The sequence below is a fragment of the Salmo trutta genome, chromosome 29, assembly GCF_901001165.1.
Source record: "Salmo trutta chromosome 29, fSalTru1.1, whole genome shotgun sequence".
Classification (NCBI taxonomy): Eukaryota; Metazoa; Chordata; class Actinopteri; order Salmoniformes; family Salmonidae; genus Salmo; species Salmo trutta.
The window spans coordinates 5,700,988-5,725,241 of record NC_042985.1 but is presented as its reverse complement, the minus strand read 5'-3'; the positions used below and the strand labels follow the sequence as shown (position 1 = coordinate 5,725,241).

Sequence of the window (24,254 nt, the reverse complement as noted above, 5' to 3'; positions counted from 1 at the left end):
CAGCACCTCAAAATTGTTAATTTTTTTGTGAACTAACACTCGCTCTGGATAAGAACATAAGCTAAATGACTAAAATGTAAATGTTTTTAGTTAGAAAATGCTAAGGATAGCGGTTGGTGACAGTGGCTACGTACACAAAACAAAAGTGGGTTAATGTCTCTCTTTGTCCAGACTGCTTTTAGGGTAAGGAAACAAATAAGCCATTTTGTAATGAAATATGGATGAACTATCGCTTTAACTTAACACATCTGGTACTTGACCAGTTTTTAAAAGCAACAACTAATTTGTGTGGCAGTGGTTTCCAAAATGGCCACCATTAACCACAGTCTTGGCACTGGACCTTCTCTGAGTGGATGGATTCTTCTCTCTCTCACTACGTTACGAATCAAACTCAAAGGCAAGAGACAAAACCCAGACACTGATCTCGCACTCCTTTTTGTCTTGTGGTTTCTCCTTGATAATAAAATGCAGAAGTGATGACATTCCATATCAAGCAATCAAATCCTTTCAGGATAGGTGTTATTCCCACTAAGATTTAGTATCAAGGTTCTTCGCTAAATTACTGCGCATAAATATTCTGAATCGCTACTGCACTGTCTCGTAAAATCAATTTCAACACGTATCAGTCTCCGAAGAGCCGTAGGGATTATAAACTGTAGTTGCACAGGGATGATGCCTGTAAAATATGTATTCTGGATGAGAAGCCCATCTCAAAAGATTTTCACGTCTACCGTCAATTTCAACAGTGACAGGCATTGGAAGATTGGTTTACACAGAACGGTAAAAGGTTAGACGAGGTAACAACTGTCAATCAGATGCAAGATGTTGTGATATCAAGGTATCATTTCAGGACTGCACCTGACATCAGCGGATAGTTCAGATATGTTTGAATCAAGAAGGGAATTATTATGTATTATTATCCTATTACCCACTGGGCAAACACTGGTTGAATAAACGTTTTCACGTCATTTAAAAAAAAAAAAAAATCAAATGTGTTGACGTTGAATCTTGGGGAAAGATTTGGATTTGTAAAAAGTCATCAATGTAAGAGACCTAAATCCAATAATGTGGTGACATTGTTCGGTTGTTTTCACGTTGAATTCATGGTAGTTAACAACTCAACCAAATGTAAATCAAATCTAGTTGTTGAACTGATTGATGTGTGTGCCCAGTGGGTATCTCCTAAAACAACTTTCCACGAGTCTAAATGTACCTCCTGTGAGCCCCATAACCGGTCTCAGAAAACACCATTTTAACACATAAAAACATGTCCTTAGAAGATAGTGTATGGGGAGATATTTCTGGGAGACCTAAAATGGACACAGCACCCATCAGTTTAAATCTTGTTTTAATTAGCTAATACTGCCAAGGCAATTTTCTATGGGTTTTTAAAATGACAGTTCAGTTAGTCCATTTCAAGGGTGACCAAGGTAATTATGCACCGCAAGACAAAGGTCCCTGTGTGATTGGAGTGAGATGGACGTGACTGGAAAGGTAGAATAAGGCTAACGTTCATTTAGAAAGTCAAACGAGTCGATGATAATCTCAGTCTTTAAAGTTGTAATTTGTGTTACCAGCTGATAGAGGGAGAGATAAGCTGGGCCAATAATGAATGCCACTTTAAGTGGAGCTCTAGACCAGCAGTTTTCAACCGGTGTCACGGCACACTGGTGTGCCTTGAGGAACTCTCAGGTGTGCCGCGAAACCTTTCCTAATCTTCATTATTTCTTGGAACACTCACTTCTTAACGTGACCTGTGGAATGTAGGGGGAATTTTGTACTTGGGAGCACCAGAGCCTCTTAGATAATTCATTGAATGGCACATGGATACATCTGTATGGTTGTTTCAAGTCCAGTGCGCTCAGGCTGTGGTTACATTTGTATCATTTCTCCTAGCCTGTGAGATCCATTAGCACAGTGATTAGGTTTAGTTGTAGCACAGCCTCTTCCATAGAAACAAACAACAAACAGAGCCTGTCTTTGGGTCTGTTTGCAGCTTTACAATGCAGAAAAACACTCGTCTGTAGCCCAAACGGTTTAAAACTAAATATATATTTTACCAGATCTAAAAAAATATATTTCTAGCAGGGATTTGCGGGACGCTCTTAAAGGGGTACACACACAAATGAATCATGACTAAGGAACTATGAAAATAGTTCAAATAAACCCTATTTAATCTATTAAAAAAATGTGTCACAGAAAATAGATGATTTTCAATATGGATCAGATGAGATGGAGGTCATTACCACAAAATAAATGAATAGGGACATTTTAGGTGTGCTGGAAAATTCCAAAAAGGTTGGGAACCACTGTTCTAGACACATCTGTTGCAGAGGTGGTTCGGTGAACTCTAAATGCGTGATTAGTTAGACTTGTGTTAGCTTTCCAAGCTAATGCTTTAGCTCAGTGGGCTAACAGTCTTGTAGTGTACAAAACTTGGGTCAGCACTAAAAACTGATTGACTATTAATTAACATGTGGCCATTTTATTTCACTATATGTTTAAAATCTATATAATTTATTTCACTGTATGTTTCAAATATATATAATAAGATATTTCATGTTGCATTAGCATGATACATACTAAAGGTCAATCTTTAGCACAGTTAGATTCTCTCTTTGCTTTACACACGACAGAGAAGAGCCAGCCACCTTTCTTTACAAGGATCAGATTTTCCACTGTGTAATCTTGTTTGCGTGGTGTTTGGTGGGGAGCAGGTGGCACCCTTCAATTAGGGTGCGAGAAAGCCAGTGACCCATGGGAGAGAGGCTGAAGTGGAAGGAGGAACAGGAGGGTCAGAGAACTGTTGAAGTGTCCAATCCCTGCTGGAGGCTGTTTATGGCATTCAGACTGACCCTCCACTAAACCCCAGGGATTCACACATGAACACACACGTTGGCACGAACATGTACACACACAAGTCAACCAAGTTAGCACACCTTCCTCTGACTTGGATTCCAGGTACTGTATAAGGTAGTGTAACATGCTTCTTGTGATAGCATGGCTACAGTATGTTACTTGGGGAGGTCTCTCTCTAAAATCAATAATTGATATTGTCAGATAAACTGCTTCAAGCTGTAAGGATGAGAATAACATAAACAATACAGAAACCACAGTGGCTCGACATTAGAGGTGTATATCACAAAACAGGATCGATAAACGAGTCCTGTGTGGCTCAGTTGGTAGAGCATGGCAATTGCAACTCCAGGGTTGTGGGTTTGATTCCCAAGGGGGACCAGTACTAAAATGTATGGACTAACTTCTGTAAGATGCTCTGGATAAGTCTGCTAAATGACTGAAACGTCAAATGTAGTTAGCCATCCAACTTCTTCATGTTATTGTTGAATCAGTCTTTCTCATCTAACTAGGAAACATTGAGTTTGCTGCTTATATCAGACATGGCTGTTGAGTCAGTCTTTCTCAACTTACTAGGACACATTTAGTTAACTGGCATGCCTCACAAGCTAGCACACAATATTGCATTTCACCACCTTATGAGTTTACAATCAAAATTTAACTGCCAAAATAAAGGAAACACTTGAGTAAATGAGGGATACAAAGTATATTGAAAGCAGGTGCTTCCACACAGGTGTGGTTCCTGAGTTAATTAAGCAATTAACATCCCATCATGCTTAGGGTCATGCATAAAAATACCCAGTTGCCCATTATTTTGCCTACCATGGCTAGAAGAAGAGATCTCAGTGACTTTGAAAGAGGGGTCTCAAAGGAACGTGTGTGAGTGTGTGTGTGCGTGCGCGCGCGTATCTCAGTCACCAGATCTCAACCCAATTAAACTCTAATGGGAGATTCTGGAGCGGTGCCCGAGACAGTGTTTTCCACCACCATCAACATTACATTACATTACATTTAAGTCATTTAGCAGACGCTCTTATCCAGAGCGACTTACAAATCAACAAAACACCAAATGAATTTCTTGTGGAAGAATGGTGTAGCAGCCCTCCAATAGAGTTCCAGACACGTCTAGAATCTATGCCAATGTCACGTCCTGGCCAGTATAAGGATTAATTGTTATTGTAGTTTGGTCAGGACGTGGCAGAGGGTATTTGGTTTATGTGGTTCGGGGTGGTGGTTTTTCTAAAAAGGGCATTTGATTTATGTATTCCGGGGTTTTTGGGCACTGTATATGTAATTCTATGTTTAGTCTAGGTAATCTGTTTCTATGTTGAGTTAATTGGGGTGGACTTCCAATTGAAGGCAGCTGTTTGGTGTTGCCTTTGATTGGAAGTCCTAAATTAGTTGGGTGTGTTTGTCTGTGTATTTGTGGGAGATTGTTTCTTGTTTAGCGTGAGTGAGCATAACAGGACTGTCTGTAAATCGTGAGTTTATTTAGTTATTTTTGTATGTTCGTTTTGAGTTTATTAAACGTTCAAAATGAACTATCTCAACTCTGCTGCATATTGGTCCTCATTTTCCGACGATGATTTCGCCATATCGTCTGACGATGAAGAAATCCCTGACAGCCAAGGTGCATTGAAGCTGTTCTGGCGGCCCAACGCCCTATTAAGACACTTTATGCTGGTATTTCCTTTATTCTGGCAGTTACCTGTATATTCCAAATCTAATACTAAGTGACTTAAGAAAATGTTTTATGAAATGTATGGCCGTGAAATAACTGACATAAGAGTTCTCCTACACAGAGCATGAACAGGTCAGTTATGAGTATGGAAGTGGTGACAGCCACAGCCTTGAACACTGACAAAGACCAAGGAAAGTCTTAGTGTTCTTGCAAAACTAGTTCTTTGTATTACACAAATCTACAAGACGGCACAGAAAAATTTGGCCATGAAAGGAGAGTGGTGATGTTCTTCTCATGATTTATTGGCTTACTGTACCGACATCTTTGGTACCGGACTCTGTAACTTGGTAATGGAGTCTGTAACTTGGTCTGTTTGTCTGTTTGATTCTCTTGATTCTCTCTCTCCGTCTGTCTCTCTCTCTGCCCGATTGCCTTCCGGCGTGACTGCCTACGTGCCTGTCTATCCATCTAACCCATCCATTCAGCTAAAACTAGAGGAAGTGTAGAATTTTCTGGGAAATGAAAATTTGAGTTGGTGGAGCACGGTGTTTAATACCTCAGGACTGTGGGTTCCATTCCCAAGGCCACCCATAGGGACCCCCATGACCTACACGTCAAATGTATGCACGCATGACAATAAGTCGCTTTGGATGAAAGCATCTGCTAAATGGTGTATATTATCATATAGATTATTTAAGACAGAAAGCTGTTGCGTGGTTTACTCACCAGCGGGGCTGCTGTCACACTCATTCAGGTTACACTTCTGGCTGTTTTCTGGCCAGGGTTCAGGGTCACACTGGGCATGCTCCTCCTCCTCCCCAGGCTCCATCTTGGTGTTCACACATTTCACCAGCCTCCGCTGCACGCCACCACCACAGGATGCAGAGCACTGGGGATGGGACACAAACTGATATACCGAGGGCTGTTTGGACACAGTGATAGACAAGCTGTAGGCTGCATCACGTTAAGTCATAAGCACACAGGCATGCAACCTCATACACACACACACACACACACACACACACACACACACACACACACACACACACACACGACATAGAACAGAAACTAAACACTAACACATTAGATCACTGCTTCTGTACTATACTGTAGAGACAGGCAAACTTAAAGAAACACCACATCTTCAAGACAGGACAAGTAACATGAAGAATAGCTTAATGTGGCTAGGGCTGTTACGGTGACCGTGTCACCGCCACACCAGCAGTCACGAGCCATGAAGGTAGTCAAATTCCACGTGACCGTTTAGTCACGGTAATTAGGCTTCTCCAAGCTCTGTTGCTGCTGCTGGTCATTAGAGGCCTACCAAACTTGCTAACTGCCTAGTACTCAGCACTCTATTGTCCCTCTAATCACTCTGACATCAATGCAAATGTGATCGAAAATCTAATCAAACACTTCATGAGAGCCCATGAGCTCATGCTGCTCAACATTTCTATAGGCTATGCAATTGTGTGAAAAAACAGAGTGATGGCCTCTATTAAAAAAAGCAGGATCCCATCAGCTTTCTATAGGCTAGGCCTACTAAATGTATTTCACAACTTTCCTCATATTAAGCACATTGCTTCTCTTTACAACAGGAGTATAGCCTACCTGTCTGGCATGAAAATGAACCGCTGGAAAAGCATCTTCCATTCGCTATTTAAGTGCATAGATGACATCGAGACAGGTGCATGATAATGGTCCATTCTAAATCAAAATACATTTCATAATTATATTATTTTGCATATGTAATGACAAGATTAAATACAAAATAGTCTGATGGGTGACAACATTAGCCGATCACTTGTAATTTATATTATAATTACTTGTGAATGATGCCCATCTTTTTTTGCGACTTTTCATATCATAGTGACACACCTCATGTAGCCTAGCCCATAGGCCTATATGTTTTGATAAGGTTTGTATCCCAACTAAAGTGTAAAAATAACTTCTTAAAATTAAGCACATTAAATCACCTTCATAGTGGGTGTAGAGCCTAACTAGCATACATACGCAATGCGGGAGTTTCGAGTTTGGAGAAAGATAATTGTCACCATAAAAATGCACTTTTTTAACTTCTTCGGGGTAGGGGGCAGTATTCGGAAGTTTGGATGACTAAGGTGCCCAAAGTAAACTGCCTGCTACTCAGGCCCCAGAAGCTAGGATATGCATATTATTAGTAGATTTGGATAGAAAACACTCTGAAGTTTCTAAAACGGTTTGAATGATGTCTGTGAGTATAACAGAACTCATATGGCAGGCAAAAACCTGAGAGAAATCCAACCAGGAAGTGGGAAATCTGAGGTTTGTAGTTTTTCAAGTGATTGCCTATCCAATATCCAGTGTAAATGGGGTCAGATTGCACTTCCTAAGGCTTCCACTAGATGTCAACAGTCTTTAGAAAGTTGTTTCAGGCTTCTATTGTGAAAGGGGAGAGAATAAGACCACTCACAGTAAGTGGCTCAGCTGAAAGCCTTTAGTTCTTTATCGCGCGCGGCCGTGAGCGCGAGCTCCGTTCCCTTTCCTTTCTAATGACAACGGTTGGAATATTATTGAAGATTTATGATAAAAAAATCCTAAAGATTGATTATATACATCGTTTGACATGTTTCTACGAACTTTAATGGAATTTCTTTTGACTTTTCATCTGGACATAGTGCCTGCGCTTTGTGCATTTGGATTAGTGAACTAATCGCGCGAACAAAAAGAAGGTATTTGGACATAAAGATGGACCTTATTGAACAAAACAACATTTATTGTGGAACTGGGATTCCTGGGAGTGCAATCCGATTAAGATCATCAAATGTACAGATAGGGAAAAAAGTATTTGATCCCCTGCTGATTTTGTACGTTTGCCCACTGACAAAGAAATGATCAGTCTATAATTTTAATGGTAGGTTTATTTGAACAGTGAGAGACAGAATAACAACAAAAAAGTCCAGAAAAACGCATGTCAAAAATGTTATAAAATGATTTGCATTTTAATGAAGGAAATAAGTATTTGACCCCTCTGCAAAACACGACTTAGTACTTGGTGGCAAAACCCTTGTTGGCAATCACAGAGGTCAGATGTTTCTTGTAGTTGGCCACCAGGTTTGCACACATCTCAGGAGGGATTTTGTCCCACTCCTCTTTGCAGATCTTCTCTAAGTCATTAAGGTTTCGAGGCTGACGTTTGGCAACTCGAACCTTCAGCTCCCTCCACAGATTTTCTATGGGATTAAGGTCTGGAGACTGGCTAGGCCACTCCAGGACCTTAATGTGCTTCTTCTGAAGCCACTCCTTTGTTGCCTTGGCCGTGTGTTTTGGGTCATTGTCATGCTGGAATACCCATCCACGACCCATTTTCAATGCCCTGGCTGAGGGAAGGACGTTCTCACTCAAGATTTGACGGTACATGGCCCCGTCCATCATCCCTTTGATGCGGTGAAGTTGTCCTGTCCCCTTAGCAGAAAAACACCCCCAAAGCATAATGTTTCCACCTCCATGTTTGGCGGTGGGGATGGTGTTCTTGGGGTCATAGGCAGCATTCCTCCTCCTCCAAACACGGCGAGTTGAGTTGATGCCAAAGAGCTCCATCTTGGTCTCATCTGACCACAACACTTTCACCAGTTGTCCTCTGAATCATTCAGATGTTCATTGGCAAACTTCAGACGGGCATGTATATGTGCTTTCTTGAGCAGGGGGACCTTGCGGGCGCTGCAGGATTTCAGTCCTTCACGGCGTAGTGTGTTACCAATTGTTTTCTTGGTGACTATGGTCCCAGCTCCCTTGAGATCATTGACAAGATTTTAGTCATTTTTGTAGTTTTTCATTTTTGTAGATCTTCCCGTGTAGTTCTGGGCTGATTCCTCACCGTTCTCATGATCATTGCAACTCCACGAGGTGAGATCTTGCACGGAGCCCCAGGCCAAGAGAGATTGACAGTTCTTTTGTGTTTCTTCCATTTGCGAATAATCGCACCAACTGTTGTCACCTTCTCACCAAGCTGCTTGGCGATGGTCTTGTAGCCCATTCCAGCCTTGTGTAGGTCTACAATCTTGTCCCTGACATCTTTGGAGAGCTCTTTGGTCTTGGCCATGGTGGAGAGTTTGGAATCTGATTGATTGATTGCTTCTGTGGACAGGTGTCTTTTATACAGGTAACAAACTGAGATTAGGAGCACTCCCTTTAAGTGTGCTCCTAATCTCAGCTCATTACCTGTATAAAAGACACCTGGGAGCCAGACATCTTTCTGATTGAGAGGTGGTCAGATACTTATTTCTCTCATTAAAATGCAAATCAATTTATAACATTTTTGACATGCATTTTTCTGGATTTCTTTGTTGTTATTCTGTCTCTCACTGTTAAAATAAACCTACCATTAAAATTCGTTTTTATCTTTCATCAACGTTTATGAAAGTATTTCTGTAAATTGATGTAGCTCTCTGCAAAATCCCTGGATTTTAGAGGCAAAACATTACTGAACATAACGCGCCAATGTAAACTGAGATTTTTGGATATAAATATGAACTTTGTCAAACAAAACATACATGTATTGTGTAACATGAAGTCCTATGAGTGCCATCTGATGAAGATCATCAAAGGCTAGTGATTCATTTTATCTCTATTTCTGCTTTTTGTGACTCCTCTCTTTGGCTGGAAAATGGCTGTATGTTATTTTGTGACTCGGCGCTGACCTAACATAATCGCATGGTATGCTTTCGCCGTAAAGCCTTTTTGAAATCGGACACTGTGATTGGATTAACATGAAGTTTATCTTTAAAATGGTGTATAATGCTTGTATGTTTGAGGAATTTTAATTATGAGATTTCTGTTGTTTGAATTTGGCGCCCTGCACTTTCACTGGATGTTGGTCAGGTAGGACGGTAGCGTCCCACATACCCTAGAGAGGTTAATAAAAGCATGACATGCATAATCACATTTGCGGTCACTTTTGATAATGGCGTTTTCCTGTTAATGGAACATTCACGCTTATGACCTATTGCTGTGTGCACATTGCTGTGCTTATAATGTGAAGAAATAGCCTAATAGTTTATCAACATTTGAAGCTAAACGTTCTGATCTGTTGCATTAGCCTCATTGTGTAAAAAAGGGATTTGGATGCTAGTGGTTGTATTAATTTGCAAACTATTGCATCCCACAACTGTCTTAGACTATGTTTTAAATATTTATTTCTCGCACAGAATAGGTCAACTTTGTACAAATGGGGGATAGTAGATTGACATAGGCTAGTGCTTTTGATGTTCGTTAGGCCTACTGATCTTGTTGGCTGACGAAAATTAAATGTGGACAGTTCTTCCAATGTCTACATGCACAGTTGCGTCCCTGATGTGTCTGTTTTCACTTGTAGCCTGTGAGAAAGACCTGATCACGTGACAGAGAGCTATGTGAGTGAGAGGTGCTTCGGAGCACGTAGGGAGAAGGGAATTATAATTATTATATTCAGCTCAAGGGCACAACTGCCACAAAAGGCAAAGATTTTTTTAGAGGGCATTACGGCCACATAATGGGGATGACGCTGGGAAAATCGAGACATTATCAAGTGCTTGTCAAATTGTGAATGGAGAGACTGATGAAGTGTGTACAGCCTGTGCAAAAAACGCTTTTTAATGCGATTTTTTACAAATAATTTTAGAGTCGCATCAATATATAAAAAAATCAAAACATATACCCCAACGTTTGTAGAACAAAGTTACATTAATAACTTTAAATTAAGCATATAGGAGTACCTGTTTCTTTGTTAACCGCTCAACACAGAATAGCTGCATATGCGCACTTCCTCAAATCATTGAGAAAATATTACTATTTTATTCAGCTTTCTTCAATGGTATTCTTCATACTATAAAGTAATATAAAATAATCCCATTCTAACCAAATCTTGTCTGCTAAATGAACTAGTGTAGCCCACAGCCATATGACATAGCCGGATCAGGACCGAACATAAGAACAACTCAGAGTATGCTATTCTGTTCTTCTTCATATCATGTTTCTTTAGACCTGTCTGTAATAAATAATGGATTTATTGAGAAGGTGTAGGCTATATTACATGGATTTATTAGACTTTTTAAAATGTAGATGTTCCAAAGGTCTGCATTAGTGGCTTGTAGGCTATGTGTGGAAGCTAGAAGATGCTAAATGTGTTAATGTTAATTAATGGTCAATTACCGTGAGACCGGCAGTTATTTGCTTGACAATCACCAGCTGACAAAATTCAGTGACCGCTAAAGCCCTACATGTGACTACCTGCTGCAATAATGTACTGGTGTTATGTGTCCCTCTTAACAGATAAAGAAATGGAATGCAATCCTCCAAAAAGGTTCAATAATGATCCAATCCTATGGCAGTAACAAGACAAAGTGTATTCCACAGAAGAACAGGAAAACACAGTTTTAATCACAGTTCACCAAGAACATTGATTGACAACAGGGGGTGATTGATCCGGTCGGTAATGAGCAGTAACTACGACATCAGTCCATTTATTGAGTGTTCTTGATCACAGTAATTAGAATAGATGCATAGCGTCTGCCACAAACCTAGGCTACCCTCGTCAATAGCGTCCTTGCTTCCTATAGTGTACCACACCAGCCTGGCTCTCCCTCCTCTTAAGGCCATTACCACCGAGCAAATCAAAGCACATCAGCTACACAGCAGCAGGCCTGATGGCTCCATCTCCCCCACATTCTAATCATGGTGAAAGTCATTCCTCATCAAGCCCCTTAGGTGGGCACGTGCCTGGCACACACAAACACACAAATCCATAGGGAGCCTGACTCTGTGTGTGTGCTCGTGTTAAGCTAGGTCAGACACTAGCTTGAGGGAGGCAATACAAAGGCTTAGTGGAGGACTTGGTGTGTGTGCATTTTTTTTTCTCTTCCTCTCTCCCTCCTAGTAAAGGGTGTCTTGCAGTTTTGACGTGGTTTGGGATTAAAGCAGTACTTGCTGCTATCAAAGACTGGTTTGGCTACAACTTCTGAGGGAGGATGGAAGGAGTGATAGGGGAGGTGTGGGCTCTGGAAGAGTCATGTAATTGCTGGCTGAACAGCATGAGGTCTGAAACAAGTTGGGGTGCTCATCTTCTGCAGCTTGAAGTCAATCATTTTTGTAGTTTTCTAGTTCAGACTCAGAAATTGAGTTGTATTGCGGGTGTTAACAAAACCACAGTCATTCTATTCTTTGCTGAAGAGAAGTCTTTGTAGAGTTCTCATAAGGTAATATGGGTTTCTGTGTTATTCAAAGCAGAGCTTCAGCTGCATTTCCATTGAGTTACAATTTGCATGCGTTTGTGAACTTCCCACTTAGGAGTTCCATTCTATTCTATTCTCCGACCTAGGAGTTCCATTCTATTCTATTCTCCGACCTAGGAGTTCCAATCTATTCCACTCTCCCACCCAGGAGTTCCATTCTATTCCAATCTCCCAGCTAGGAGTTCCATTCTATTCTACTCTCCCACCTAGGAGTTCCATTCTATTCTATTCTCCCACCTAGGAGTTCCAATCTATTCCACTCTCCCACCCAGGAGTTCCATTCTATTCTACTCTCCCACCCAGGAGTTCCATTCTATTCCAATCTCCCAGCTAGGAGTTCCATTCTATTCTACTCTCCCACCTAGGAGTTCCATTCTATTCTATTCTCCCACCTAGGAGTTCCATTCCATTCTACTCTCCCACCTAGGAGTTCCAATCTATTCCACTCTCCCACCCAGGAGTTCCATTCTATTCCACTCTCCCAGCTAGGAGTTCCATTCTATTCTATTCTCCCACCCAGGAGTTCCATTCTATTCCACTCTCCCACCTAGGAGTTCCATTCTATTCTACTCTCCCAGCTAGGAGTTCCATTCTATTCTATTCTCCCACCTAGGAGTTCCATTCTATTCTACTCTCCCACCTAGGAGTTCCAATCTATTCTATTCTCCCACCTAGGAGTTCCATTCTATTCCACTCTCCCACCTAGGAGCTCCATTCTATTCCACTCTCCCACCCAGGAGTTCCATTCTATTCCACTCTCCCACCTAGGAGTTCCAATCTATTCTATTCTCCCACCTAGGAGTTCTATTCTCCCAACTAGGAGTTCCATTCTATTCTCCCACCCAGGAGTTCCATTCTATTCCAATCTCCCAGCTAGGAGTTCCATTCTATTCTACTCTCCCACCTAGGAGTTCCATTCTATTCTATTCTCCCACCTAGGAGTTCCATTCTATTCTATTCTCCCACCTAGGAGTTCCATTCCATTCTACTCTCCCACCCAGGAGTTCCATTCTATTCTACTCTCCCACCTAGGAGTTCCATTCTATTCTATTCTCCCACCTAGGAGTTCCATTCTATTCTACTCTCCCACCTAGGAGTTCCATTCTATTCCACTCTCCCACCTAGGAGTTCCATTCTATTCCACTCTCCCACCCAGGAGTTCCATTCTATTCCACTCTCCCAGCTAGGAGTTCCATTCTATTCTACTCTCCCACCTAGGAGTTCCAATCTATTCCACTCTCCCACCTAGGAGTTCAATTCTATTCTACTCTCCCAGCTAGGAGTTCCATTCTATTCTATTCTCCCACCTAGGAGTTCCAATCTATTCTATTCTCCCACCTAGGAGTTCCATTCTATTCCACTCTCCCACCTAGGAGCTCCATTCTATTCCACTCTCCCACCCAGGAGTTCCATTCTATTCCACTCTCCCACCTAGGAGTTCCAATCTATTCTATTCTCCCACCTAGGAGTTCCATTCTATTCTATTCTCCCACCTAGGAGTTCCATTCTATTCTCCCACCTAGGAGTTCCATTCTATTCTCCCACCTAGGAGTTCCATTCTATTCCACACTCCCACTTAGGAGTTCCATTCCATTCTATTCTCCCACCTAAGAGTTCCATTCTATTCCACACTCCCACCTAGGAGGTCCATTCTATTCTATTTTCCTACCTAGGAGTTCCATTCCATTCTATTCTCCCACCTAGGAGTTCCATTCTATTCTACTCTCCCACCTAGGAGTTCCATTCTATTCCACTCTCCCACCTAGGAGTTCCATTCCATTCTACTCTCCCACCTAGGAGTTCCATTCTAATCTATACCTAAGAGTTCCATTCTATTCTACTATCCCACCCAGGAGTTCCATTCAATTCCACACTCCCACCTAGGAGTTTCATTCTATTCTATTCTCCCACCTAGGAGTTCCATTCTATTCTATTCTCCCACCTAGGAGTTCCATTCTATTCTACTCTCCCACCTAGGAGTTCCATTCTATTCTACTCTCCCACCTAGGAGTTCCATTCTATACCTAAGAGTTCCATTCTATTCTACTCTCCCACCTAGGAGTTCCATTCTATTCTACTCTCCCACCTAGGAGTTCCATTCTATTCTATACCTAAGAGTTCCATTCTATTCTACTCTCCCACCTAGGAGTTCCATTATCTTCTACTATCCCACCTAGGAGTTCCATTCTATTCTACTCTCCCACCTAGGAGTTCCATTCTATTCTACTCTCCCACCTAAGAGTTCCTTTCTATTCTACTCTCCCACCTAGGGGTTCCATTCTATTCTACTCTGCCACCTAGGAGTTCCATTCTATTCTATTCTCCTACCTAGGAGTTCCATTCCATTCTATTCTCCCACCTAGGAGTTCCATTCTATTCTACTCTCCCACCTAGGAGTTCCATTCTATTCTACTCTCCCACCTAGGAGTTCCAATCTATTCTCCCACCTAGGAGTTCCATTCTATTCTATTCTCCCACCTAGGAGTTCCATTCTATTCTATTCTCCCACCTAGGAGTTCCATTCTATTCTATTCTCCCACCCAGGAGTTCCATTCTATTCTATTCTCCCACCAAGGCGTTCCATTCTATTCTACTCTCCCACTTACGCGTTCCATTCTATTCCACACTCCCACCTAGGAGTTCCATTCTATTCTACTCTCCCACCTAGGAGTTCCATTCTATTCTCCCACCTAGGAGTTCCATTCTATTCTATTCTCCCACCTAGGAGTTCCCATCTATTCTATTCTCCCACCTAGGCGTTCCATTCTATTCTACTCTCCCACCTAGGAGTTCCATTCTATTCTACTCTCCCAGCTAGGAGTTCCATTCTATTCTACTCTCCCACCTAGGCGTTCCATTCTATTCCACACTCCCACCTAGGAGTTCCAATCTATTCTATTCTCCCACCTAGGAGTTCCATTATATTCTATTCTGTCACCTAGGAGTTCCATTCCATTCTACTCTCCCACCTAGGAGTTCCATTATATTCTATTCTCCCACCTAGGAGTTCCATTCTATTCTACTCTCCCACCTAGAAGTTCCATTATATTCTACTCTCCCACCTAGAAGTTCCATTATATTCTACTCTCCCACTTAGGAGTTCCATTCTATTCCACACTCCCACTTAGGAGTTCCATTCTATTCCACACTCCCACCTAGGAGGTCCATTCTATTCTATTTTCCTACCTAGGAGTTCCATTCTATTCCACTCTCCCACCCAGGAGTTCCATTCTATTCCACTCTCCCAGCTAGGAGTTCCATTCTATTCTATTCTCCCACCTAGGAGTTCCATTCTATTCTACTCTCCCACCTAGGAGTTCCAATCTATTCTATTCTCCCACCTAGGAGTTCCATTCTATTCCACTCTCCCACCTAGGAGCTCCATTCTATTCCACTCTCCCACCCAGGAGTTCCATTCTATTCTACTCTCCCACCTAGGAGTTCCAATCTATTCCACTCTCCCACCCAGGAGTTCCATTCTATTCCACTCTCCCCGCTAGGAGTTCCAATCTATTCTATTCTCCCACCTAGGAGTTCCATTCTATTCCACACTCCCACCTAGGAGTTCCATTCTATTCTACTCTCCTACCTAGGAGTTCCAATCTATTCATTCTCCCACCTAGGAGTTCTATTCTATTCCACACTCCCACCCAGGAGTTCCATTCTATTCCACACTCCCACCCAGGAGTTCCATTCTATTCCACTCTCCCACCCAGGAGTTCCAATCTATTCTATTCTCCCACCTAGGAGTTCTATTCTCCCAACTAGGAGTTCCATTCTATTCTATTCTCCCACCTAGGAGTTCCATTATATTCTCCCACCTAGGAGTTCCATTCTATTCTATTCTCCCACCTAGGAGTTCCATTCTATTCCACACTCCCACTTAGGAGTTCCATTCCATTCTATTCTCCCACCTAGGAGTTCCATTCTATTCCACACTCCCACTTAGGAGTTCTATTCCATTCTATTCTCCCACCTAGGAGTTCCATTCTATTCCACACTCCCACCTAGGAGGTCCATTCTATTCTATTTTCCTACCTAGGAGTTCCATTCCATTCTATTCTCCCACCTAGGAGTTCCATTCCATTCTATTCTCCCACCTAGGAGTTCCATTCTATTCTACTCTCCCACCTAGGAGTTCCATTCTATTCTATACCTAAGAGTTCCATTCTATTCTACTCTCCCACCTAGGAGTTCCATTCTATTCTACTCTCCCACCTAGGAGTTCCATTCTATTCTATACCTAAGAGTTCCATTCTATTCTACTCTACCACCTAGGAGTTCCATTATCTTCTACTATCCCACCTAGGAGTTCCATTCTATTCTACTCTCCCACCTAAGAGTTCCTTTCTATTCTACTCTCCCACCTAGGGGTTCCATTCTATTCTACTCTGCCACCTAGGAGTTCCATTCTATTCTATTCTCCTACCTAGGAGTTCCATTCCATTCTATTCTCCCACCTAGGAGTTCCATTCTATTCTACTCTCCCACCTAGGAGTTCCATTCTATTCTATTCTCCCACCTAGGAGTTCCATTCTATTCTATTCTCCCACCTAGGAGTTCCATTCTATTCTATTCTCCCACCTAGGAGTTCCATTCTATTCTATTCTCCCAACCAAGGTGTTCCATTCTATTCTACTCTCCCACTTACGCGTTCCATTCTATTCCACACTCCCACCTAGGAGTTCCATTCTATTCTACTCTCCCACCTAGGAGTTCCATTCTATTCTCCCACCTAGGAGTTCCATTCTATTCTATTCTCCCACCTAGGAGTTCCCATCTATTCTATTCTCCCACCTAGGCGTTCCATTCTATTCTACTCTCCCACCTAGGAGTTCCATTCTATTCTACTCTCCCAGCTAGGAGTTCCATTCTATTCTACTCTCCCACCTAGGCGTTCCATTCTATTCCACACTCCCACCTAGGAGTTCCATTATACTCTATTCTGTCACCTAGGAGTTCCATTCTATTCTACTCTCCCACCTAGGAGTTCCATTATATTCTATTCTGTCACCTAGGAGTTTCATTATATTCTACTCTCCCACCTAGAAGTTCCATTATATTCTACTCTCCCACCTAGGAGTTCCATTATATTCTACTCTCCCACCTAGGAGTTCCATTATATTCTATTCTGTCACCTAGGAGTTCCATTCTATTCTACTCTCCCACCTAGAAGTTCCATTATATTCTACTCTCCCACCTAGGAGTTTCATTATATTCTACTCTCCCACCTAGAAGTTCCATTATATTCTACTCTCTCACCTAGGAGTTTCATTATATTCTATTCTCCCACCTAGGAGTTCCATTCTATTCTACTCTCCCACCTAGGAGTTCCATTCTATTCTACTCTCCCACCTAGGAGTTCCATTATATTCTATTCTGTCACCTAGGAGTTCCATTCCATTCTACTCTCCCACCTAGGAGTTCCATTCTATTCTATTCTCCCACCAAGGCGTTCCATTCCATTCTACTCTCCCACCTAGGAGTTCCATTATATTCTATTCTCCCACCAAGGCGTTCCATTCCATTCTACTCTCCCACCTAGGAGTTCCATTCTATTCTATTCTCCCACCTAGAAGTTCCATTATATTCTACTCTCCCACCTAGGAGTTCCATTCTATTCTATTCTCCCACCTAGGAGTTCCTATTGCTTTGTTTACAATCCTGAATGGTTTTGATCCTGTATTGTGATTCACACACTAAAGTCGAAGACAGAACATCTACTACCGCAGAGCGTAAACAATCACGTTGTATGGTGCTGTGATTGTCTGTGATTGTTTCTCTGTGTGGGTGCATGTGGGTAGGTACATAATACAATGCAACATTACTGTAAATGAAGGCACAATGGTACATCCTTCACATACACACAACACCTGTAGACTGTGTGTGTGTGTGTGTGTGTGTGTGTGTGTACAGTATGTGTCTCTTACCTGTCCCCAAGAGCCAGTGACCCATTGGGTACAGGGTTGGCTGTTACAGGTCTGGATGTTGCTGGGCTGATGGTCCTCGTCACAGCGATCCTCTTCTGGACAGGTAACCAGACGCTGCTGCTCCCCTCCCCCACACACCTCAGAGCACTGGGAAACACACACACACACACACACTTTTAAGGATAACCATGACTGTGCGTAGTGCTTTTCAGACAGTCTCAAAGCACTTAACATTGCATGAGGGGAACTATGTGGGTAACTCCTTATTACACATCAACTATCACAGTGATAACTCCTTATTACACATCAACTATCACAGTGAATATAACTCCTTATTACACATCAACTATCACAGTGATAACTCCTTATTACACATCAACTATCACAGTGATAACTCCTTATTACACATCAACTATCACAGTGAATATAACTCCTTATTACACATCAACTATCACAGTGATAACTCCTTATTACACATCAATTATCACAGTGAATATAACTCCTTATTACACATCAACTATCACAGTGAATATAACTCCTTATTACACATCAATTATCACAGTGAATATAACTCCTTATTACACATCAACTATCACAGTGATAACTCCTTATTACACATCAATTATCACAGTGAATATAACTCCTTATTACACATCAATTATCACAGTGAATATAACTCCTTATTACACATCAACTATCACAGTGATAACTCCTTATTACACATCAACTATCACAGTGAATATAACTCCTTATTACACATCAACTATCACAGTGATAACTCCTTATTACACATCAACTATCACAGTGAATATAACTCCTTATTACACATCAATTATCACAGTGAATATAACTCCTTATTACACATCAATTATCACAGTGAATATAACTCCTTATTACACATCAACTATCACAGTGATAACTCCTTATTACACATCAACTATCACAGTGAATATAACTCCTTATTACACATCAATTATCACAGTGAATATAACCCTTTATTACACATCAACTATCACAGTGAATATAACTCCTTATTACACATCAATTATCACAGTGAATATAACTCCTTATTACACATCAACTATCACAGTGATGATAACTCCTTATTACAAATGAACTGTCACAGAAGATAACCCCAAATATCACAGTGAGAGGTTAGGCATAACTATGGGTAGTAAGGAGAGAGGTAAGGAGAGAAGGAGATGGGAGGAAAGGATTGAACTAACCTGTCCCCAGGAAGAAGAGTACCAGTCCAGGCAGGGCTGGGGTAGGCAGGGCATGCGGGACACCGGCCGGGTAGACACGGTCTGACAGTGGAAGGGCCGCAAAGGCCTCTGGTCCCTGGTGTCAAAGCACTGGATCTCACGCAGGGTCACCCCACCACCACAGTTCTTGGAACACTGGGGCGAAAGAGGGTGAGAGGGACGGGACTTAAACAATCCTGTTATCGTGATAAGAAGTTGCTTGATACTATACTGACTGATTTATTACTAATGCATTAATATTCCATTGTCCCATCATTGTTATTGCGATACAACATTCCATTATCGTCCCATGCCTGAGTCATGGAACAACATTCCATTATCGTCCCATTCATGAGTTATCGCTACACCAGTCCATTATCGGCCCATCCCTGAGTTATCGCTACACCATTCCATTATCGTCCCATTCATGAGTTATCGCTACACCATTCCATTATCGGCCCATCCCTGAGTTATCGTTACACCAGTCCATTATCGGCCCATTCATGAGTTATCGCTACACCATTCCATTATCGGCCCATCCCTGAGTTATCGCTACACCATTCCATTATCGGCCCATCCCTGAGTTATCGCTACACCATTCCATTATCGGCCCATTCATGAGTTATCGCTACACCAGTCCATTATCGGCCCATTCATCAGTTATCGCTACACCATTCCATTATCGGCCCATCCCTGAGTTAACGCTACACCAGTCCATTATCGTCCCTTCCCTGAGTTATCGCTACACCATTCCATTATCGGCCCATCCCTGAGTTATCACAACAACATTTCATTATCATCCCATGCCTGAGTCATGACACAACATTTCATTATCATCCCAAACATGAGTCATGATACAACATTCCATTATCGAACCATCCCTGAGTTATCGCTACAACATTCCCTTATCATCCCCGAGCTATCGCTACAACATTCCCTTATCATCCCCGAGCTATCGCTACAACATTCCCTTATCATCCCCGAACTATCGCTACAACATTCCCTTATCATCCCCGAGCTATCGCTACAACATTCCCTTATCATCCCCGAGCTATCGCTACAACATTCCCTTATCATCCCCGAGCTATCGCTACAACATTCCCTTATCGTCCCCGAGCTATCGCTACAACATTCCCTTATCGTCCCCGAGCTATCGCTGCAACATTCCCTTATCGTCCCCGAGCTATCGCTACAACATTCCCTTATCATCCCCGAGCTATCGCTACAACATTCCCTTATCATCCCCGAGCTATCGCTACAACATTCCCTTATCATCCCCGAGCTATCGCTACAACATTCCCTTATCATCCCCGAGCTATTGCTACAACATTCCCTTATCATCCCCGAGCTATCGCTACAACATTCCTTTATCATCCCCGAGCTATCGCTACAACATTCCCTTATCATCCCCGAGCTATCGCTAAAACATTCCATTATCGTCCCCGAGCTATCGCTACAACATTCCCTTATCATCCCGAGCTATCGCTAAAACATTCCATTATCGTCCCCTCCCTGGTGTGGGGCCTCACCTTGGTCCAGTTCCCTATCCTCCAGGAGGAGCAGGGTTGGAGGTAGCAGCGCCGGGCCGGCACAGGCCTCTTGGTCAGGTCACAGTCAGACTCCAGTCCCGTGCTGCAGACCACCAGCCTCCAGATGGCCCCCAGACCACAGCTAGTAGAACACTGCAACACAAGGGGAGGCAGTGAGGAGTGAACCAGGCATCATTCAATGTCTTGTAATACACTAAGAGTTACAGCCCATTCAGATACATAGAGATTAGTCACGGAGGACAAAATACTTTCTCATTTAAAAACCCAACACAATGGAATACGAGAGACTGTTCTGTCTTTCTGTACAGAGTGAATGTGGTTGACTTTGAGAGACAGTGCAAGTCATATTTGATTTCACTGTTAAAACACAGACAGAAAGTGGCATGCACTGTTTCATGACCTGTTGGGCTGATATATTTCCCTGCTGGCAATCTAAAAAGGTCAGAGAGCAGCCATTCAGCATGATAGGAGAGTTGGGTTGTTTCTGTAGGAACCTGAGGCCAGGGTGACAGTATGTCAGCATAATAAAGGGATGGGGACATGAATAGTGGCACACTGCTGGGCCTTGTTCCTCCCACACACTACATTTACACCAGGGAGAATGTGTGGAATGCATAGAGAGTGGTGCAACTCACTGCGCTCCAGTTGCCGGCTCTCCAGAAGGAAGCTGTGGCGATTGGAGTTGAAGATTGGCTTGGCACTGGGGTTGGCTCTGGTGTCCACCAGAGTGTGGTGGGAGAATGGGTTGGCAGAGTGGGCACGGCTGGCTCAGAGGACTGGGTGGGGGGCACGGCTGGCTCAGAGGACTGGGTGGGGGGCACGGCTGGCTCAGAGGACTGGGTGGGGGGCACGGCTGGCTCAGAGGACTGGGTGGGGGGCACGGCTGGCTCAGAGGACTGGGTGGGGGGCATGGCTGGCTCAGAGGACTGGGTGGGGGGCATGGCTGGCTCAGAGGACTGGGTGGGGGGCACGGCTGGCTCATGGGAATGGGTGGGGGGCACGGCTGGCTCAGGGGAATGGGTGGGGGGCACGGCTGGCTCAGGGGACTGGGTGGGGGGCACGGCTGGCTCATGGGAATGGGTGGGGGGCACGGCTGGCTCATGGGAATGGGTGGGGGGCACGGCTGGCTCAGGGGAATGGGTGGGGGGCACGGCTGGCTCAGGGGAATGGGTGGGGGGCACGGCTGGCTCAGGGGAATGGGTGGGGGGCACGGCTGGCTCAGGGGAATGGGTGGGGGACACGGCTGGCTCAGGGGAATGGGTGGGGGACACGGCTGGCTCAGACTGGGTGAGGGGCATGGGTTTCGTGCCATCCTGGGGAGTGGTTGTGGTGACATCCACTGGGGGCTGGTATGTGAGGGGAGGGTCCATGCCCCTGGATCTCAGCATGGGGGGGATGAGGATCTCATTATAGTCAATCTCTGACCACCCATATGGGGAGGGGACTGGAGGGCCCGCATTGGCCCCTTTAGATGGAGTTGGCCCAGTCGTGGAGGACTGTGCTGAAATGTCTGTCTCTAACTGGGCTGTGGCTGGCTCTGTCTCTGCTAACATTGACAGAGGTGGAGACTGAGGGTCTCCTTCCAGATAAGTAGGAGGAGAGGAGTCACTTCCAGTTGTTGATGTGCTGTGTTTGATGTTCTCCTGGTTTCCTGAGAGTGAATGGGAAAGAGGTGGGGGAGGAGAGGGTGGAAGATGTGGCTCCTGAGACACAGGACGTGAGGACACGGTGAAGTCACTGTCGGTGACCCCTAAATTGACTTCGCTATCAGCTTTGGGCTCAATTTCAAAGTCCTGCTGATCAAAGTCTGGTTCACCAGGGAAAACGCCATTGTAATCCTCAGTGGAGTCTGGGGCTGGTGGCGCGTATTGGGACAGGGTTGTGGTGAAAAAGCTGTCCTCGTATGTTTCAAACTCAAACACAGGGCCTGGGGAAGGTGGATCAAGGGGTGGAACCGGGCTCTCCGTTTCATCTTGGTAGCCAGGGGATTGTAGTCCAATTGCAGTCTCCTGGTGGGAATTGTAGTCCAAAACACCCACTTCTTTCACCTCTTCTACCATTGTTGTGGGTACGGTGCCATCTTCATAGTCATGGCTGACAGGGGCAGTGGTGGTACATTCGATGGTTGTACCAACATTGCCGTCTTCCATATCAAAATGGACATAAATGTCAGTGTTTTCATCATCCTTTTCTTCACTCTGGGGCCCATGTGTGTTCTCAGTGGTCCCCATGCTAGTGGACACCGGGCTGGCTGCTGAGCTGAGGTAATGAGGCCAACCAAAATTACCGTTTGTTCCTTTCCAGCTTTGTGAAAACCTGGTCTCTATAACTGGTGCTGAGGGTGTGGTGGAAACAGGTAGAAAATAGTCCTCTGAAAGGAGTACATCCTCCTCCTCTCGCTCTACTTCATTGGGCTTCGCCGTCTGTGGTCTTCCATCAACCTCTACATTGTCCAGGTTAGGGTCTTGTGGTTCCTCAACTTCCCTAATGAAAGGAGTCGTCTTAAAAGTGGTAGAAATGGGTGAGGCAGCTGTGGGAGGATCTGTTGTAGTTTCTCTGTAAACATGTTCTTCTGCACTAGAGCTTGGTTTAGGCTCCTGTTGTGGATCTAGTCCAAGATCATCCACCAAGTCTTTACCGTTGTTCCCCAAGCCAAGGTCATAGGAAATGTCCTCGTGGAATTTGATGAAGTTGTAGTCGTAGTAAAAATCATCCACCGGTACATTGTTTTTGGCTGAGTTGTCAGTAGTCTTGTCAATGTGATTCGGGTGGGGGATGATGTTATTCAGATTGTTAGGGGCCCTTGGCTGAGTTCTAGTCGTACTGTGTTTGGGTAGGGGGTTGGAGTCAGGGATGGAATTGATTTCGTTGATTTCCTTGCTGGACGAGCCACTGCCAGACCAGTCGTTGCTGCCACCGAAGACGTCGATGATTTGAGGACAGTCCTGGAGGTAGCATGGAGTAAGGGAACTAGGATTCTTTCGGGGGTCACAGTCTACCCCTGTGTTTCTGGAACAGACAACCTTACGGCTCCGCACACCACCGCCACACGTCAGCGAGCACTATGGGAGAAGCAGAGGAGGGTCAGATTAGGACAGACTGTTAAATGATCGATAACACAGCTTTATATTTATAACCGCTAAACACCAGTTTGAGTGCCAACTTCATAAACAACATGGTACTGTACACCTAATTTTCAGGACCTGTCCACCTCCTCTACTCTTCAGGACCTGTCCACCTCCTCTACCCTTCATGACCTGTCCACCTCCTCTACCTTTCCTGACCTGTCCACCTCCTTCCTCTACCCTTCCTGACCTGTACACCTCCTTCCTCTACCCCTCCTGACCTGTCCACCTCCTCTACCCTTCCTGACCTGTCCACCTCCTCTCCTCTTCATGACCTGTCCACCTCCTCATGACATGTCCACCTCCTCTACCCCTCCTGACCTGTCCACATCCTCTACCCTCCAGGACCTGTCCACATCCTCTACCCTCCAGGACCTGTCCACCTCCTCTCCTCTTCATGACCTGTCCACCTCCTCTCCTCTTCATGACCTGTCCACCTCCTCTCCTCTTCATGGTGCTCATAAGAGTTATCACTTACAATTAAGTGAGTATACAGTTTAATTAGGTTATACATTGTGTGTTAGCTGCTTCCTCAAAATCTTTCCCATGCCTACTGCACTCAAATATCGTGGAACCAGAGTTAAACTAGCCTCTGTTTCAACTTGTACTCCCAGTGCAGAA

The 24,254-nt window shown here is 43.8% G+C and overlaps 1 protein-coding gene across 1 annotated transcript in view; it reads right to left on the bottom strand.

Moving 5' to 3' along the window:
* The window catches only part of LOC115167442 (A disintegrin and metalloproteinase with thrombospondin motifs 7-like), a 180,697-nt gene that overhangs the window by 22,635 nt on the left and 133,808 nt on the right, over nt 1-24,254 (bottom strand). The window contains exons 19-23 of the mRNA XM_029721856.1: nt 21,144-23,570; nt 20,488-20,640; nt 18,941-19,114; nt 17,715-17,861; nt 5,264-5,426 (exon numbers count right to left, since the gene is read on the bottom strand). Coding sequence (XP_029577716.1) covers nt 5,264-5,426; nt 17,715-17,861; nt 18,941-19,114; nt 20,488-20,640; nt 21,144-23,570 — 3,064 coding nt within the window. The remainder of the gene's footprint in view (nt 1-5,263; nt 5,427-17,714; nt 17,862-18,940; nt 19,115-20,487; nt 20,641-21,143; nt 23,571-24,254) is intronic.